Consider the following 13,764-nt stretch of genomic DNA (forward strand, 5'->3'; position numbering starts at 1 on the left):
CATCTCCAAAATTTTTCATTTTTTGTCATGTTAGCCAAATATGATAGGTGTGAGGTGGTACCTCAGAGTTGTTTTAATTTGCATTTGTCTAATTATAGTGATTTAGGACATTTTTCATGACTATATAGACAGCTTTAATTTCTTCATCTGAAAACTGCCTATTCATATCTTTTGACCATTTCTCAATTGGAGAATGTTCCCCATTCAATTTTTTTTTTTGTGAGCAATTGGAGTTAAGTGACTTGCCCAGGGTCACACAGCTAGTATGTGTTAAGTGTCTGAGGCCTAATTGAACCAGATCCTCCTGACTCCAGGGCTGGTGCTCTATCCACTGTGTCACCTAGTTGCCCCCCCATATCAAATTTTTTTTTTTTGCAGGGCAATGGGGGTTAAAGTGACTTGCCCAGGGTCACACAGCTAGTAAGTGTCAAGTGTCTGAGGCTGGATTTGAACTCAGGTACTCCTGAATCCAAGGCCGGTGCTTTATGCACTGTGCCACCTAGCGGCTCCCCCATTCAAATTTAAAGTTGTTAGGATTAAAATTTCCAAATTGTAAAAAAAAAAAAAAAATCAACAAATAAAACCCCAGAGAAACAAAACAAAAATTCCAAATCGTGTAATTTTCACAGAATTATAGAATTTCAAGTTATAAGGTACCTCCCAGCTATCTAGCCAAAACCATCCTTGACAAGAACCTCAACTCTGCTTGAAGACCTCCAGTAAGGAGGAGCAAGTTTCAGATAAGTATTTATATCCGAAAGCTAGTTGTTAAACATTCCCCAGCACTGGGGGGGTGGGGGGAGAAGCCCGTGGAAGGCAATCCATTCAGCTTTTGGACAGCTCTAATTGTTAGGATGTTTGTCGTTTTTATAAGTTTAAACTGCCTCATTTCCATGTGAAACCCCTTCAAATACTTGTATCAACCTTCTCTGACACTGTATCCTAAAGTACTCTGGGACTTACCACCTGCATTGCCCCTAACACACCTCTGGCTCCTGGCCACTGTCATTTGACCTGTTGATGTGCCAAAGGTCCCACAGTGAAGACTTCAGCATCAAATATGAAATCCTCTGGCATTTGAAGCCCATCAAAACCTCTCATCCCCCACCTTTCCAATCTTCTTATACCTTCTAACACCATCCCTACCATCTCCTCTTTGATCCAGGCAGCTTTTTGCCTTTTTATATGTGTTACCTCCCCAAATTAAAGTGTACTTCTTAGAAGTTCTTTTTTTCTTTATCAATCACCAGGGCTTGTCACAATGCTTGGGGCTGTAAGCATTTAATTTACATTTTATTTCAGGCACTGTAAAAGCCATTGGGGCTACAAAGACAGAAATTGAAAATTACTGGCTTCAAGGAGTTTACATTTATCCACATATCCATTCAGTTAGCACATCTTGCTGTTTTCACCTCTGACAAGCATTTCCAGCATCTACTCTCTACTAACAGAGCCAGTACCTTAGTTTAAGGATATTATCATTTCTTTACGGACTACTGAAATGGCTTCCTAACTGTTCCCTGCTGCAGGCCTTCTCTCACTCAAGTCCATCCTCTATGATTTTCCTTAAGCACAGATTTGACTATGTAGAGCTATTATACCATGGACATGTATAACCCACAAAAGAAGTGGGCTATTCATGAATGAAAATGAGAAATAAACATGCTGATGGGTAGCCTGCATTGGTAGCCAAAAAATTTTAAGTGAAACATAAGATGTACCAATGCAAAGACAGATCCTCTATGGACATTTTAGAGAATGGACAAGAATTCCACTGATGAGAAGGCATGGTAAGGAGTTATTATTGCAAAAAGGCATAACCATTAAAGTAAGCTCACAGAATTTCCATGAGAATATAAAATGTTGAGGAAATAAAATGTATGGAAAACTTGAATGAATCCTAGGAAGGTAAAATGATTTTTTAAACTGTTAACAGAGATACATTCAGCCATAAGTCTCTGGATTTTCTTCCATTGCCATTTAGCAGTTATGTTGTATATTTCTTGAAAAGAGTTCTATTCTGGTACCACATCATACAGTGGAAGAGGCTTCAGGTTTTTGAAGCCTATGTCAATAAGTTGCAAATTCTGGTGGGTCCTTCACCAAGTTGCAAAGGTTTTAAGTTTGTCCCTCTAGTCTAGCAAAGTTTATTAAGGCTAGTCATTAGACTGGCCAGTGGTTGAATTGTGGACCTATAGCAGCCCTCAAAAAAAGTTGCAGAACTGGGCAATCCTTTGGAGTGAGCACCTATTTTGATCATATCAAAACTTCTTGAAGCATGTTGCTTTGATATGCACAGTAACTGGGGGGAGGGGGGAGGTACCCAATTTCTTTATTTTCATCATGCTTTGCCCTTTCCATTCCTTTTAAGTTTTTGGTGTTCCTTGAAGAAAGGGGGAGACAAGGGCTATGGGGGACATGATCATAAATGGCTTCTTTTCAGGCATGAATGAATAAATGCATTTATTAAGTTCTTACTATGTGTAAAGTACTGTGCCAAGTGGTGTAGCTATAAATAGAAGTCAGACAGTCCCTGCTGTCAAAGAGTTCACATTCTAATTGGGGAGACAACCCTCCACATATGGAAGGTTTCAACTGCAAGTCAGATGGAAAGGTCCCTTAGTCCTTAAGGTGCAGTAGCAAAGAAGATGGCTATGCCTCTTTTTAAATTTCATTGACAGTTCCTAGGCCTTTAACGGTGAGATTCTTCTCTTCTGGGCCTTCAGTAATGTCACTGACAGTAGCTGTGACTGCAGCACCCACAGAAGCAATTGCCAGGCTGCATCTCCACAGGGGGCTGCTTCTCAGGAACTTGGCTGAGGGCACTGGGGCTAGAAGCGTTGTTATTCCCAAGGCTCTTAGTTTCAAGGTCCTGAGAAGTCTTTATTAGGGTCTACAGTGAGATGGTGGTCAAGATGGTGCCAATGGTGTGACTTGCCTGGCATATGCCATCTTCTGTCTCCCTATCAGGATGGTTTTGTTACTTTGCATATCCCTGTGGGTGGGTGGTAGGGATAGATGGCCTTTTCTACATCGGAGATACTTCCCTAGATGATGGATCCGAGGGCTGGGCTGGAGGCCTGACCAGCTGTCTAGGAGATATGGGCACTGCCGGGGCTCCTGGGTCTATTTATAAAATACGACAAAAATGCCTCAAATTGTACTACTCCTCAAGCAAATAAGTACTACTAACTACTACTTTTGGCAAGATAGCTGGTGGGACCATTATGTATAAGTTTGAAAGGAAGACGTGTTTCAGTACCAATATAGCAGACATCTAAAACCGTTTTGCTTTAAAAATGATATATTAACAAGATAACTACTTCAATCTTTACCATTTTTTAGAATTCTCATTCAAAATATTGAGTCATAACAGATACCATCCGAAAACAATGGTATATGCTCATTGTACTTTTCAAGTGAGCTTTTAAATGCATTGTTGTTATTGTTATTATTTCATGCTTTGGGTCAAAAATTTGGGGAGGGGGGGGAAGACCCAACATTCACTATTTCAAAATTTTATTATTACACTTTTAATGGCCATTGTGGACAAAATATTATAGGCTTTCACATTCATCCGTATATAGATTCTTCTGTACAGGAATGCTATATCAATCATGCCCAACTAAAGTAAGGGGGCTTTAAGTACTATGATTTTTGGAAATAAAGTGACCAAGAGAACCCAACCAAAGAAGAATCCATAGCCTTTATCTCCTAGTTGAAGTGTTCTTAACCAGGCATCTGTGAACTTAAAAATAAAAAATCTGATAACTATATTTAAGTATAATCAGTTTTTAAAAATAATTTAAGGATTTTGTTTTATGCATTTAAAAACATCATTCTAAAAATGGGTTCATATTAAGAACACCTATACTAGAGAGAACACTACCTGACAATATTAAGTTTCTCAAGGTGCACGTCTTTCAAAGTAACAGAATTTAAGTCCAGTATAGCACTTTCAGAAAATGGCTCCAAAGGTTAAGCTGTAAATCTTATTCTCAGGTCACTGGACATTTAAGAGCAAGGATATTGATGTCCTCTTTTCTTCTTTTTCTTTTTCCTTGTAACAGTTGCATGATTCATAGATTGTCCTTTAGTGTCTCCATTTTCATCTTGTTACTTTTTTTTGCTTCTGTTTTCTGACAGCCCTGCAAAACAAGGTGTTAAATTATGTTATAGAAAAAGCACAGTGAATTACAAATACGTTGCCATCCAATTAACCAGCTAACCAAATAAGCAAGTACAAGAGTTGAAAGAATTTACTGTACTATATAAGCCCATAAAATTCTAACAGTAATAACAAGGAGTTAGAGGCCTGAGCAAGCAAAACGTTGTTTGGGAAAACAAATTTCTTTGAAAGATGGTTACTAGTGATTCAGATCAGTCTACCCAGGACAAACAGCACAGAGTTAAACAGACAGGCCAATGAAAAACTATTTTGAACATCCATACTGCTCAGCTCAGCACTTCAATCTTCAAATCCTTGAATTACATTTTCTTGAAAAAGGACTAAGACTTGGGAAGTTAGCAGAGTGAAAAAAAATGCAAAAGCATAACAGATGGGGATGACAATTGAAGGGCCTATTTTATAAGCTCTCTAGTTAATTTTCCATTCCTTATTAAATCCAACAACTCTGACAAATGCTACACAGAATGTATAAAATACATGGTCACTGTCTCCTAGAAGCTTGCCATTAGTTTTAAACAATGAATAATGAATACCAATGACCTAAAAAAGAATTAACTTGAAACGTGCCCTATCAGAATATGAAACCACAGTAAAGAATACTGAACCCCTTCACTCTAGTATTCCCTGAATTGACATTAGATTGTTAAGCCCTTTGAGGGCAGGGACTGTCTTTTGCTTCTTTTTATATCTGGCATAGAGTAGGCAATTAATACAGGTTTATTGATGGACTGACATGAGCCAATTAGTGGCTAAGAAAGATCTCACACAAACACAAAAGAACTTTGTAGCTTATTATCGTATTTCTAAAGAAACTTGTATATTTATGAATTTGTCACTAGCACAGTCTAAGAGCAATGTTCCACTTCCATGGCTATCCTATAATAAAAAGAATTGGATTCACTTTTCACAAAACACAGCAAGTCCCAAGATAGCAAAAGCGAAGCCTTTTCTGGATGTGTCCAAGGTGGTAACACCTACATCAAGGACTCAAGTATATTTAAAGACTTCACAAGCTTGTCAGCTACTCCAACTCAACTCTGTATCGGATTCCTTTATCTCCTCACTGTGGTTTTTCCATCCTTCCTTAGAAGTGACGTGCTTTTGTTTGAAAGGGTCTAGGTCAATGATAGAAGGTAAGTGAGGAAAAAGGAGAAAATGAAAAAAAAAATAGAAAGGAAATAGCATCTTTTACTTTAAAACGACTTAAGATTTCTTAATAGTGTAATTTTTAAGCAAACGCAAAATTTTATGAATTGCATTCTAAATGTATATTAACAGACCTTCTACCTATCCCCCAAATCTGAATATGAGCCTCAAGAATATACCAGTGAAGATCACTGCTATAAACTGCTAGGGGGAACCCCAAACATTCTGCCGAGCCAATGTTTTCTGCTCAGGTCATCTTTGTTACAGGTCTCCAGGAACATACAGAGGGTTCTTACTGCTGTGCTGCTCGATTTTTAAAAACACCTTACTGCATGCAAAAGCTTTTTAAGCTTAGAAACTTTTATCCTAAAACACTTTCTTCTGTTGTTGTCGTTCAGTCATTTCAGTCACATACAACTCTTGGTGATCCCATTTGGGGTTTTCTCGGCAAAGATGCTGAAGTGCGTTGCCATTTCCTTCTCTAGCTATTTTACAGATGAAGAACTGAGGTAAACAAGGTTAAGTGACTTGCTCAGGTTACACAGGTTAATAAGTGAAGCTGGATTTGAACTCAATCCCAGCATGGTGTTCTTTCCGCATCACCACCTAACTGCCACAAAAAATTTTCTATTCTAGTGAATACAATGAATGTCCTGAAAATGCCTAGCAAAAATAAACAAAAATGTCTAGCAAGTACCTATAAAAATCACAGCTAGTCCTCCTCCCATTCATTTGCGTAATACTCTGCCTCCTGGAAGCACACAGAGGCAAACAAAAACCATGGCAGTGGAATAATGGTGAGTTTGGTGCTCCAATATTGAAAACATGTTCTTCCCCTTTAGGGTTGGTCATTGCCATGGAAAATAAAGGATCAAGAGAAGGAAAATGTTAATGGACTGGATCCACTGCATGGTACACAGTGTTGGCCTTGGAGTCAAAAAGACCTTAGTTCAAATTATGTCTTGTGAAACTTACTAGCTATGTATCATTGGTTAAGTCACTTCATCTCTTGAGACTCGGTTTCCTCATGTAAAAAATAAGATAAAAACTATATAGTACCTACATAATAAGTCTGTTGGGAAGCTCAAATAAGGTACGAGATGTCAAAAACTTCTGGCAGCTAGGTAGTACTGTGTATAGAATGCTGGGCCTAGAATCAGGAAGACCTGAGTTCAAAACTGGCCTCCAATACTTCCTAGCTGTGTGACCCCGGGCAAGTCACTTAGCCCTGTTTGCCTTGGTTTTCTCATCTGTAAAATGAACTAGAGAAGAAAATGGCAAACTCACCACAATATCTTTGCCAAGAAAACTCCAAAAGGGTCACAAAGAATCAGATACAACTGAAATGAATGAATAGCAACAACCAAAAGTTTTGTGAATTTTAAAGAAATATATGTCAATAGATATTATTTTCTTATTGTTGCTCTCCTCATCCACTATCTGAGGAGTTCCGATAGAGGCAGCCCTATGACAGGTTACTATCTTACTTTTGTTCTTTTGTATTTAATGTTCAAAAAGGTAGATAAATGATTGTGGTTTGTAACTGGATAAATGTATTGGACGTAAGCTTATCTTCTGCAGGATCACCGAAAATATCTTCAAGATATTTCGACTTGCAGAGAGAATGACAGCAGAGTTTTATACTTCATCGTCTTCCCAAGTGGTTTTAATTTCTTCCAACAGGTCATTTATATTGAGAGCTTTTCATTCCCTTTAGTTTAGAAATTATGAGTATTTGGTATAGCAATATTTATTAAAAACATTGTTTTTCTTTATAAGTTGATTTTATTAGTTCCCCCCACTCCCTGCAGGACAATGAGGGTTAAGTGACTTGCCCAGGGTCACACAGCTAGTAAGGGTCAAGTGTCTGGGGCTGCATTTGAACTCAGGTCCTCCTGAATCCAGGGCCGGTGCTTTATTCCACTGTGCCACCTAGCTGCCCCCAAAATATTGCTTTTCTTAATAAATGCTCCCCAGAAGCTAGTGGGTAGTTAGGGAAGATTTAAAGAATGGGGTTTGAGATAGGAAATGTGTCTGTTCAAAAGAAGAATGGGCCAAGGTCATTGTCAAATTGCCTAACATCCAGTTTTCATGTTGTTGCTGTGTGTTCCCATAAACAAATGATTTTGGGTGCATTGTGTATGGCTAATGGTGATACCATTGTATTAAAGTATTACCATTTGATCTAAAAAAACCACACACAAAACCCAACCCCACAGCATTTACTAAAAATACTAGCTTTCCTTAAACTTTTAAAGGTCAATGTTATGTCCAAGTGACTGTGGTTTAACAATGCTGTCTGACTGTGCTCTAGTTCCAATGTTTGCTAACTCTCAAGGCTATTTGGGGTTTACATTTCATGGAATCAAGAATTTCAGAGGGAAGAGCCCTTGGTGGCATCTCGTACCCTGACACAAGGAATCTTCCCCTAGACCATACATCTGAGGTGGCCACATCTGGTCTCTGCTTGAAGACCTACAAGAAAGGGGACCCACCATGTCTCCCAACAGGCAGCTCTGTCTCCACATGAAGCCTAACTCTGCCTCTTCCCAATTTACACTCACTCCTCCTGGTTCTGACTGCTGGAGCTAAAGAGAACACGTCTGATCCTTCCTCCTCATGACAGCCCTTTGGGTACTTGTACACGGCTTTCATCATCCCTTCCGTCTTCTTTCCAGGCTAAAAAAGTCCAGTTCTTTTAGCCAATCCTCATATTGCATGGATTCAATGCCCTTCATCACCCCAGCTGCCTTCTTCTAGATGTCTCCTAGTTTACGAATATCCTTCTTAAACTGGAATGCCCAGAAATGAATGCAACACAGACAAGAGCAGAGTTTAGAAAGCCTATCACTCTTTGTCCCTAGAAGCTATACCTCCCTAAATTCAGCCTAAGATTCAATTAGGTCTTTTGGCTGCCACATCATACTGCTGACTCATATTGAATTTGCCATGCACTGAAACCCCTCTATTTTTTTTCAGATAAACTGCTATCTAACTCTTCTTGTACTTGGTAATTTGGTTTTTGTGTGCATGCCCATGTATAAGACTTCCTATTTATCCTCCTTGAATTTCATCTTATTAGATTCACTTTAATGCTTGTATGTCAATTTTTTTTTTAGAATTTGCTTATCTAGAGTGATAGTTGGCACACCCATTTAGTGACACCTGTAATTCTGATGTGTCCAGAGTTTTAACAACTCCACTCTATATTTCCTCATATTTACATTTCATAGTAAAGTTCAGGAGAAAAAAAACCTCTTTAAGGTTTTTAATGTCAGTTATATAACCACTGTCTTGCTTATTTTTTTTAAACAAAATAGATATAGGACAATTTTCCTAATTAAAAAGTAAAGATGTGGGGGGCGGCTTAGGTGGCGCAGTGGATAAAACACCGGCCCTGGATTCAGGAGTACCTAAGTTCAAATCCGGCCTCAGACACTTGACACTTACTAGCTGTGTGACCCTGGGCAAGTCACTTAACCGCCATTGGCCCATCAAAAACAAAAGTAAAGATGTGGCAAAAAAAAAAAAAGTAATGTTTTAGCAAACTCAGTGATACACTGGAAAAAAAAAAACTCAATACAAAATTTATGTGCAAGGTAACAAAAAAAAAACCAAAAGCAGATCAAAAAATTTATTTTAAAAATATGCCTAGTAAATGGCCATCAAACAATAAATTTACAAGTGATAAAACAAGATTTTTCAGAAATAATTATGGAAAAAAAAGATAACAAATAAGCTTATATAATTAATCTTTTTTTCCCACATATCCTAAGAATCAATATATATTCAATATTTCTTTCACATTCTATGATTTTAGGGGTAAAGTTTAAAAAATTGGATAGATAACCACAAGAGGGAGTCAGTCTCATTCCAGTTCATCACAAAAGAACTTAGTAGCTGTAAAAATGTGTTTGCTTTTTAAAAAGTATAAGGTTATGTTCATAGTAAAAAGGCATGAAAATTCTTGCTAGAATGACAGAATCTTTTAAAAATGTTTCAAAAACAATCGCTTCCTGTTTTAGTCTAGAAATCACTAAAACTCAAGTCAAGAAACATATATTAAACTCCTACTATGAAGAAGGCATTGTAATTTCACTATAATTAAAATACTCTGAAAGCAATACTTAGGGTTAATTGGGAACAATAACATAAGCAGGAATCTTCAGGGAGAACAAAAACATAAAGTACTATTTAGACTTATTCAAGCATATCACTTCCCACAGGATTAATTCTTTATATCATACTGAGATGATGAAATCTCCAGCAATGAATAAAATTGAGTAATCTGAGTTACTAAATGATGTACCTCAATTAAAGTGCTATGTACTATCATCAAACAGGCCACCTGGGAGGAAATTCAGAGAATAGAATGATTTATAAGACACAACAAAGAATGAAAATTTGTTGTTAATATATATATAGTAAATTTTCAGGCATCCTGTTGCTTAGAGAATCACAGAGTTGGAAAAAGTGCAGACCAGTCAGCCTTCATGCAGGACTATGTTAAAACTATCAGATAACAGAATGTGTATCTTATTCTTAAAGAGGTCCAAGAAAAATATTCTAACGTCGTTTTGTTCAGTTATCCTGAAGTTATCATGACTGTGTGACAAGAACACGTTACTTAATCTCTCCAGGTCTCAGTTCCTAATATGTAAATTGAGGGACTTCTACTGGATGACCTCTAAGGATCCCTTCAAGCTCTAGTTATGATTCTGTGTTAATTTAACAAAAGAAACATTAAAATGAGTGAGATGGGGCAGCTAGGTGGCGCTAGTGGATAGAGCCCTGGATTCAGGAGGACCTGAGTTCAAATCCAGCCTCAGACACTAACAATCACTAGCTGTGTGACCCTAGGCAAGTGACTTTACCCCCAATTGCTCACCAAAAAAAAAAAAAAAAAAAAAAGGTGAGGAGTAAGAACTATTAATGGAGGAGATGAAGGAAACTAAAGAAAGATAGCTCACATATATAGAATGCTTTTAGGGATACAAAGAAGTTTCCCTGGAACAACCTGTGAACTAGGTTAGCATAAAGGATACTTCAGTACTTCAATGAATCAATGCTGTCACTTATGAAGGTGTTCTTTGAATGATACAGATTGCAACTGATCTGTATATGTCTATCACATGGCACTCTCTTTACCGTCCTCCCATAAATTTGCCATAGGAAGCCCCCCCAACATTCTGAGAACCTTTCTTAAGTTCTTCTGATACCCTGATACAAGCTGTCAGTCAGTTAGGGTTGTACATTTCTTTGATGAAATCTTTTATGCTATTTCTTCTTCATAACTCTTGCTTATGATGTATTGCATAACTGCTCATGCCAACCAAGTACCTCTCCACTGCCCTCAGGATGATGTTCAACTTTAATGACTCACAGCCATGAAACAAAATCAGAATATGGATGTTAAAAAGATGGGGAACTGGGCAGCCTAGGTGGTTGCAATGGATAAAGCACCAGCCCTGGATTCAGAAGGATCTGAGTTCAAATTTGGCCTCAGATACTTGACAGTAGCTGTGTGACCCTGGGCAAGTCACTTAACCCTCGCTGCCAGCAAAAAAAATTAAAATAAAAAGATGAGGATCATTAAAAGAATTTAGCAATTTCCTAAAGGCAATCTAGTAAAATTATCCTCCTTCTGTTTAATTCTGGGCCTGACTCATTTATACATTTGCAGTGTCTTTGAAAGAGATTGATAGATAATTAGATATAGACAGATGTATCTCTCTAGAGAAAGAGATATCTACATACATAGATATAGCTACTTCTCTAGAAATAATCTTGCCAAATACTTTTAGATGATTATGAATTTCATTTAAGGAAGAGGATCAGCAATGTAAAGGGATTTGATAACAATCAACATAATGTCAACTAAAACCAGGAGCATCTGGAAGACTTCACCATGTACAGGGAATTCCTCTTTGATTTGAACTCTGATGCATTCTCTTTTGCGAAAATGATGAAGACCTTTAGTGAGCATAAATCAATAAATCAACCTACCAAAGTGGTAGGTACTATGCTAAGCACTGGAGATAAAAAAACAAAAAACAAAAACAATCCCTGCTCTCAAGAAACCTTATATTCCATCAGGGGAGACTATATGTACAATTACAGAATTAAAACAAATAAGTACAATATAAATACAAGGGGGTTGGGGCGGGTAGTTTACTGGCAGTTCAAGGATCAAGAAAGACTTCTTGTAAAAGTGGTATTTGGGCTGAACAATGAAGCAATGAGAGGAATTTTTATGAAATAGAGATAATGAGATTGCATTTCCAGGCATGGGGAATGGCCGGGCTAAAGGAACAGAAATAAGGCCAGTTTGGCTGAATTATAGACTGGGAAAGGAGTAATGTATAATGAGAAATCCACAGGAAAACCATGTTGGCAGCCAGATAGAGTATAGATTGAATTGCTAACAGACTTCAGGAAGGGAGACCAATCAGGAATCACTGAAAGGCCAGAAGAGGGGTGATGACGGGCTCGAACTAAGGCAGTGGCCTTGTAGTACAGGGAAGCAGACAGGCAGAAGTGATGTGATGGAGGTAGAACTTTCCAGAAGACAATGAGGAGTTGAGGATAAAATGGAGCTTACACACCTGGGAGTCTGGAAGAATGATGGTGTCCTCAAAAGAAACACAGATATTTAGAGAGAAACCTCTTCCTGCTGGACATTAATAATCAGAGCGGGGCAGCCAGGTGGCGCAGTGGATAAAGCACCAGCCCTGGAGTCAGGAGGACCTGGGTTCAAATCCGGCCTCAGACACTTACTAGCTGTGTGACCCTGGGCAAGTCACTTAACCCCCATTGCCTCACTTAAAAAAATAAAAATAATAATAATAATCAGAGGGTGTGCAAACAAGGTCAACTCTGTGGTTGTATCTCAAGAAACCTTTCATAAGGGTGAACATCATGACCTCTATCTAAGGTCCCTTTCAGGTCTAAAACGTTCATGTTCCCAGAAACTAAGATGTCAACTTAGCATCTACTTCATCAGGCTGCTCTAAAGCAGTTTATGGTATTACTATAATATTTACTGTTAAATGGAGGGTTGGAGAGAAGGGCGAGAAGAAGCATTTTGTGGGGGGCTGGGGGGAAATAAAAGGAAAACTAGAGAAAGAATAAAAAATAAACTTACTTTAAAAATCAGTATATATATTGTAAGTTTTTTCTTAAGCTTGCCAAAGGCACAACCACATTTTCCCCCTCCCTACTATGTAGTGATTATAATAAAACTACATGAAAAAATATTTAGCATCTTCTCATAAATATTATAAAATAGTTGATTTAACATGTCTGTTTCTTTGACCACTGAATAATTTTTTGCTATCCTCTTACAAAATTACGTGCGAAAAGTATGCATTGTTATTTTAGTTCAAGTAAACAACATAATTCAACTAACTTGTTAGCTCTTTTAGATGCAGAGAAATTAGGACATGTAGTACGTGTGATCTGCTTCACCACATATAAAGCAAACCATCTTTAGCACCCGCACACGAATGATTTGGAAGTGCACAGTACTTGCAAATGCTGCAGTGAATCCAAGCGCTGCAAAACAAAATTAGATTTAGAATACAATTCTAATTTAATACATTGCTGAATTTTAATACAGTGTGGTATCTTACTTATAAGCAACATGATGACCAGATCATGATTAACTTACTTAAACTATTATTAGTGCTGAGGTAATAGATTAAAACTCCCATGTGGATAAACTGGTTTTATCATGTTCTATGGCTATGTACTGTATGTATCCTTAACCAAGCCAGCAATATTCCCTCCAAAGTAGTCACAAGGGATACTAAAATGCTATTAACTAATACAAATATATCACTACCACTGAAATGAAAACAAATGTCCTACTGAAAATAATCAGTTGACTTTGTAAAATGCAGAAGATGAAACATGCAGACATTTATGTATATTCATGTGTTGTTGTATATATATATGTATATGCATACATGCTGCACACACATATGTACACACACCATACACACATAATAAACATCTGTTAAAAGGGAGACTAGTATTTGATGGGAGAGGTTAGTGGGTAGTGAGAGAGATCTTATGTAATGGCATCGTGAAAGCATTTTTTAATGTTACAGAAGCAAAAAGGAAGGAAGAAGGGAACATAAATATATAGAACAATTTTTACTACCTTATAAATTACATAGAGATTATAATTACATATTTTATACGTGTGTTATATATAAAACTACCTGTTATATACTTGTATATGTTATATATAATTTATTATGTCATATGTCACAATTATAATCTATAAAAATCTGTACAGAAGTTAAGTTCCTTATTACAATACTCTTTCTAGTTCTTTGTATATTGAAATGTTTGAAATTGTTAAATTCACAACAAAAAAGAAAATAGTAAAAAGAATTTTTAAAAAATTAAAGAAACCATATTTT

The 13,764-nt window shown here is 37.2% G+C and overlaps 1 protein-coding gene across 1 annotated transcript in view; it reads right to left on the reverse strand.

The window, feature by feature from the left end:
• Window positions 1-3,759: 3,759 nt before the first annotated feature.
• Window positions 3,760-13,764, reverse strand: part of ZCCHC4 (zinc finger CCHC-type containing 4) — a 66,682-nt gene continuing 56,677 nt past the window's right edge. Inside the window, 6 exon segments of the mRNA XM_043973175.1 lie at window positions 3,760-4,100; window positions 4,103-4,129; window positions 4,132-4,148; window positions 12,744-12,788; window positions 12,790-12,815; window positions 12,817-12,889. Coding sequence (XP_043829110.1) covers window positions 4,015-4,100; window positions 4,103-4,129; window positions 4,132-4,148; window positions 12,744-12,788; window positions 12,790-12,815; window positions 12,817-12,889 — 274 coding nt within the window. The 3' untranslated portion in view covers window positions 3,760-4,014.

Source organism: Dromiciops gliroides, chromosome 6, assembly GCF_019393635.1.
Source record: "Dromiciops gliroides isolate mDroGli1 chromosome 6, mDroGli1.pri, whole genome shotgun sequence".
NCBI lineage: Eukaryota > Metazoa > Chordata > Mammalia > Microbiotheria > Microbiotheriidae > Dromiciops > Dromiciops gliroides.